General features: G+C 35.4%; 1 protein-coding gene across 2 annotated transcripts in view; it reads left to right on the forward strand.

The window, feature by feature from the left end:
* Positions 1-7003, forward strand: part of LOC136038529 (sonic hedgehog protein-like) — a 51017-nt gene that overhangs the window by 26746 nt on the left and 17268 nt on the right. For both annotated transcript variants that reach the window (XM_065721635.1, XM_065721636.1), the window contains exon 2: positions 255-516. In XM_065721635.1, the coding sequence (XP_065577707.1) occupies positions 255-516 (262 nt within the window). The remainder of the gene's footprint in view (positions 1-254; positions 517-7003) is intronic.

The raw sequence follows: 7003 nt of genomic DNA on the forward strand, positions 1-7003 counted from the left end.
TTTAGTTGTCTGTGAGAATCATGAGATTGCTAGTGTTTGAGTTTTCAAGTACGAAAAGTGTTGTTAAACATAACTGACTGTCACGGTTCAATGTGACAACCCTGATAAAAATATGACATCATCCTAAAATGTTTCAATTGTGGAAAAAAAGCAAAATCATAGAAAACTTCGATGTCCAGGTATGAATAGACATAAGGTGGGTTCAGGGCAATTTTTTTATGTCCTTGGTACGATAATGCTGTTTTTTATTACAGAGATGTAAAGAAAAGCTGAATACACTCGCCATATCAGTAATGAATCAGTGGCCGGGCGTCAAAGTCCGAGTTACAGAAGGATGGGACGAGGAGGGTCTACATGCGTCAAACTCGTTGCACTATGAAGGCAGGGCCGTTGACATTACTACATCAGACAGGGACAGATCCAAGTATGGAATGCTTGCTCGACTAGCAGTGGAGGCAGGATTTGACTGGGTTTACTATGAATCCCGTGCTCATATTCACACATCCGTTAAGTCCGGTAAGTTTCTTTACTCTAAGTCTGTTAAGTAGACCCAAAAAGTGAAGCTAGGTTAATCCTTATGAAAAATAACGAAATATGATGATAAAAAATACATTAGAAACAAAATTATGAAAACCTAACGTAGCCTAACCTGACCTAACCCCAATACCACCCCTAATATGCAAATATATAGCCAAGATCATACAAGTCCAATGCTTTCTGTTTAATTCCAGTGCATTGTATCATCCATCACTTGCTTTCACAGCTATGAAACCGGTTTTCCGAGATGTAACCCAAGAATGTGTTTCCAATAACTGATTTTTAATCAGTCTGACTTTTTTGGATCATTAAATAATTCCTATAACACTACGTTATTTGTAAACTTTTATATATTTAACTACTTTTGATTGCCTATATCTAACGCCTTTACATAATTATGTGTATATACGTAACCGCAATTTTTTAGATTTTTCTTTTAGTTGTTTCAAAATTATGAAATTTCTAGGGCAGAACTTCGTTTTGTCGGTTTTACCTCGTTTACAATGCTTTTTGTCTGTAAAAAATCATGCATTAACAATCTTGAGATGATGAATGCAATTCACCAAGAACGTATTCAGGATTTTTTGCAGAAGGGTGGGGGGTTACAAAAATACTTTAAAAACGCGTCAAAAATTTATTTATGTTCATTTTTGTTCCGGTTTTATGAGTCGGACAAACATTTCGGGAAGGGGTTCAAACCCTCCTAAACTCCCCTCCCCTGGATACGGCCTTATAATATCCTCTTCTGGTTATGTTTTTGAACATGCTTAAAAACTTGTACGAGAGTCAAGTTCAAAACAGCGTTCTAGTGGAGTGTATATTATTTGTTAAATAAACATAGCCTACATAATCTTTCTTATTTTTCTCTATTAATTGGCCTACTGTATATATAATAATTTCATATTAGCTTTTTATTCCCCACATAATGATAAACAGTCCCCTAAAAACCTTTTAAATTTAAAGTGCAATTTTCCCCAAGACCTGGGAGGATATACTGTATTCCAAACCCATCATTTCGCTAAATAGATCACCCATACCATAGTTAATCAGTCTTGAGCCCGGAGCCCCCAGTAACAGGCCACCCGCGCGCCTTGCAAATTACAAAGAATGCAACCACTGAGCTATCAAAACCCACCCAAAGGGCATTAGCATGTCCAAGGATGCCTTTTCTTTTATCAAAATATGTGTTAGCTCAAAAGAAGATTTAAAATACCAATCGTTAACTCTCAGTAATTTTTTTGTAAATCAACTAGCATTCTAGAAATTTAGAAGGCGGGGGGTAATTTGGAGCATCAACTGAGAGGGGTATATATATATATATATATATATATATATATATATATATATATATATATATATATATATATATATATATATATAAATATATATATATATATTAACTGAATGATACAGGTCTTTCAAACAGTTCGTGGTGGTAACGAACTGTAAGTAAGGAGTGACTCAGTTCAATAGTAACTAAAATTCTAAAAAACAGACGGAGGGAAGGGAAGGGGATATCCTGGCATGATTTGAAAGACGATCAGAAACAACTTTTTTTTTAACTGAAAGTAATGAGCGACATTAAAACTTTGACGAACAGAAATAGTTCTGTATATGAGGGGCTGCCTCTTCCTCAACCCTTGCTCTTTGTGCTAAATTTTAACTTTTTGCCATAATTCCTTAGAAAGACTGCTCATATACAAGATCTATTGAGTTTGAATGATAAGTATTTTCAAAGGACTTAAAGACTTCAGCGTAAAGAGCGAGGGTTGAGGAAGGCCTCATATACGGATTAATTTGTGTTCACTTTAAGTTATAATGTTGCTCCTTATTTTTAATGGAAAAACTTTTTTTCCCAGTTTATGAGAATATTTATAATTATACAAGATTCAACTTAAGCAATCCAAACAATTTACATTTTATTTTCACTCTCCTTAATGCCTTAAATATATTTCTCTGAGTCAATTCTAATTTTTCTGCCATCGGTCGACTATGTTCGACATCATTGACTGTTTACCGATATCGATCGATGCAAATTCTTAGTGTCAGAAAAGATTGAATCCCAAATTTGGCCATTCACAAAACCAACTTATCTATGTTCATTAATTTTTTTCATAAGAAATTATCCCGCCTTTTTAAGCGGGCTGGCTAATGCTGGTTAACAAATCTATACAGATAACTACTACTACTAACAACTCACTGCAGCACAACACCACTTGAGGCCGATGCAGCTATGCACGCACCTCCTCCATCCCAATCTATTCATAGCCTCCCTCTTCCAGGAAGTTCCCATTTCCTCTAAATGTAGAATATATAGGTAAAATATTCAGACAAGGATATCAAATTTTTGGAGAGACAACTGACTCCACTGCTGAATGCCAGTAAAAATGTAAATTAGTTGGTTTTTAATTTCTATTCTGTTTTGCCAAAGACAAACAAAGAGTTTATTGGTAAAATATATTATGACTCACAAGCATCTAATTGTTTAGGGCCAATCAGTTTTTCGAAAGGTAGAATTATTTGTCAATCGAGAAATTTCGTTGTTTCGTCTGTCTAAATTTGTCGTTCAACAATAGTGAGCATGGAACTTAAAAGGATCAGCAAAATAATTTGATCATTCCCGTTGGTACTTTAAAAATTTCTATAGTCTTACAACCAAACCAAATGCTAACCAAACCAAAATGCTAACCAAAACCCAAATACTAACAGACAAGAAGTGAAATTAGGAATAAGGATTTAAACGTATTCATGGGAAAATGCCAATAGTTTGCATGTAATAAATTCCTTTGATTTTTTTGTGTTTCCCTTGGTTGACAGGAGCAAACCCTATTTATTGACGATAAATCTGTTTTTGAAGTAAAGAATATTGTCAGACCTAATAGCCCCAGAAGAGAATAAACTGTTTTACCGTATCCTATTGTAAAAAGACCAAGATTTATTGGCTTGTTGAATGGCGAGGCAAATTGAGTGTTGAGTTAGTTTTTATTTGGGTTGCATTTAGGGTCGTTATTATTGCTACCGTCTGTTGGGGTGACAGTTTTAAGTGTTGCAAATCCTAACTCAAAGTAAGAGTTATTTATGATTCTTTTATTTCGGTTAGAACAACAATTACCATCAAAACAAGAGTAGTTTGTAAATACACAAACCGTTTTGGTCAAGATTCAACTACAGTAGAGGGTGGGTACCGAGTGGCAATTCCTCCGTAATTTTGAACTAAATACACCGAATTCCTAGAGAAAGAGAAGCATAGTCGCCTAGAAATACACCAGAAAACGGTAAAATTTGAAAAGTCGGTGCTTTTGTGTTATTGCGACCACGCCAGAGAAGTAAAGTTAGGTTAATCATAATGAAATGTACCAAAATATGATGAAAATATAATGGTACTTGTGTCTTATAGCCAAGCAGGCCGTCCAGAACGCATTATATTAAATACATAGCCTAGCCACCTCTATATATTAATATTAAATAAAAATATACCTACATAGATTCCGTTTATCTCGACCAGGCTAAGCTGATTATCTTCCAGTGGACACTGAAAACCGGTTTCATTACAGATTAAGAACAGAGTGTGGTCGCTATAACACGTAATTACCGAAAAGGCTTAATTGTTAGGGAACATGAGCAAAACCTTTTTCTTCTAAGGTCGTTGATGTGTAGCCAAAAGAGATTTCTGTTATAAATCACTGCAAACAGTTAAAGCTACAGGAAATTAAAAAGGTGGTATGTTACACGATTTTCAGCCGTTCCATTGAAGTACCAAGATGTAAGTACAAGTAGTAACACATTTCCCTCCGCGTTGCCACGTTCAGCCGTGAGAATAAATGATCAAAACTAATTAGTTACATTTAACAACCAAGTTGTCAATTAACAGTTTGTTGATCTCCAAAGTCAAATGCACCTTCAAGGGAAAGGGTCCAGCCTCATAAACTGTGAGGGTCCTCTTCTTTTTACCTTATTGACTCCTGGTTTTAAACCTATATTGATTTTTCGACACCCCCACGGCTTTACTTTAAGTTTAGGATAGCCTACCTGAAAGCCTACTAACAAGCGTATTCAAAAACCATGTTGATTTTTTTATAGGTCTTTCCCCTTCGAAACTTTCCCAAATTGAAACAAAACTCTTAGGAATGGGTTTACTACCAGATTCTTGGCCCGGTTGCACTGGGATTAATTTGCACGATAGTTTATTTAAACAGGGTTGAGTTGAACGAGGGTTTTATTAAACGGGAGTTGGATTCCACAAGGCTGCACTGAGCTCAGTTAAACGAGGGTTCATTTGCACGGGGATGAGTTACACGGCGTTTCAGTTGAACAGGGTCTCAGTTACACGATGATTCGGCTACATGGATGCATTTATCCGAGGGTTCAGTTGCAATGGAACCGTCTTGACAAGTTTATACACAAGTTTTTTTTTTCCTTTATTTTCTGGAAACTTGTTTTCTAAATTATTGAATTTTTTTGTCCCCCCCCCACCTGAAAAAAAATCTGAAATGGTATATGTATAGCCTATTTTGCGTCATGACTTATTGTTTTGACATATCCGTTCTTAATGTTAGCGCCCATTTATAAAGGTTAAAGAATTTGTTGACGACATCTAACAAATTACTACAAGCAGGAATGGGCAGCAAAAAAGAATTTAATCGCTTCTTTTTACAAAGATTCGCATATTTCTTTGGCAATACTAACCATTAGCGGGCAATGTTAAGATCTTTTGATAATTGGAGTAACTGGCTAGGTGGTCCTATCGTAACCAGGATTGCCTAACATTTTTAGCGCTTCCTTGGCACTTTAATTTTGGGTGACCCCCCAGACTCTGTAGGGTCTGTAAAGGCCATTTTATGAAGAACGGAATCTTACTTTTTTTTCAAATCAAACTCTCGTTGTATTTTGCCTTTTTTACGAAAAACTGTACTTGCGCTTTTCTCCTTCGTATTTTTTTGGTTACTGAGGATTGTTTTTCGTGTTTGGAGTCAGTATACTCCTTTTCTTTCCTTTCTGTAAAATGGCCACCTAGCCCAAAATTTATAATTGACGAAACGCGTAATTAGATTGCTGAGAGGGTGCCAATCACCCTCTCTACATTTTAGAAAAATACCTTTTTTGGAATTTTCACTAAAAATAATAAATAAATAAAAACGAAAATTTCTCAAGTCCAAATTTGAAGAATTAGCTTTCTTCACTAAAAATCATTGAAAAAGTCTCCCTCTCATACATTTTGTGAGTTGGCATTGTTAAACTGCTAAAAACAAGTAAGCCAGCAGCAAGAACTAGAGGTTTTAAATTTTAGTTTGAGTCTAGTCAAGCCGCCAGTAATTGCCTAGAAGTAACTGCCTAGGTGGTCCTATCGTAAATTTAAAGCTATCGTCAAAGGTGTTGATACGCTTTGGGTTAAGAAAAAAATATATATTACAAATCTGATTCAATCAGGAAAATCATGGGGGGGCCACGGCCAGCTCTTAAGAGAATGGGACATTTGTAAGAGTTGAAACTGGTGCTAGTGTCAAAAAATTTAAATCTCCAACGCCATCTAGTATTTGGTCGTTATATCTACTCTTTGGCCAAGTCTAAGCTACTGCATGCTTGTTATTTTAGGTGCTTAGAAACGTTAGGGAGGCCACAGAAAGAAGTTGTCTCCAGCAGAACTAATAGTCGACTATCTGACAACCTAACAAGATTCTCCAGCTATTTTAGGACTGCTTTTATCAGAATGGATTTTGATTTTAGAAGATTCTCGAAATAAAAGAAATATAGATTAATTTTTATTTACAGAAACTAAGTAGAAAAATGATAAACTACAAGTTAGCCATCTATATGGAAATCATTTATTTTCAAAATAGTTTCACGCAGACAATTGGAGAGGGACTATTTTCCGTTCGCATATTTTCAATATACACTCTCCCTTCGAAAAAAATCTTTCCCTCCCCCAAAATTTTGTGAATTGACTCAGTACCCGCCCCCCCGGATTGTCTCTTAGTGAAGGGACTTGTTGTAATTTAAGAGTATTGTTAAGTTCTAAATTTGAATCCTAATTTGATATTACTCGTATAACATTGTAGATGATTTAATTAATTATTAAATTTTCTGTTACTCTGGCTGCTTTTTGATCAAGTTGCTAAATGTAATTTTTAAAGTGTTCTATGACGAGTTTCTCGAATTAAGCCTTACTTGTCATTTATGGCCTAATCAAACAGTACGTGGTAACAAACTGTGAGTAAAAAGCGACTTGGCTCAATAGTAACCGAAACTCTAAAAAACCGAATTTTGATATCAGTCGATACATCAAAAGAGTTGTCTTCCAATGCTGATTCCAAATATATAGGATCTGTTAAGTTTAACTACCCATCAAAAGCTACTAGCCTAAGTATATTAGCCTGATTTCCGAAAAAGGGGAAAGCATCCTCTAAAAGTCAGGGAATCTAATTGAAAACCACACTCCCATCTGCAAAAATGTGGAATTTTTAATTTT

The sequence above is a fragment of the Artemia franciscana genome, chromosome 18, assembly GCF_032884065.1.
Source record: "Artemia franciscana chromosome 18, ASM3288406v1, whole genome shotgun sequence".
Taxonomy (NCBI): Eukaryota; Metazoa; Arthropoda; class Branchiopoda; order Anostraca; family Artemiidae; genus Artemia; species Artemia franciscana.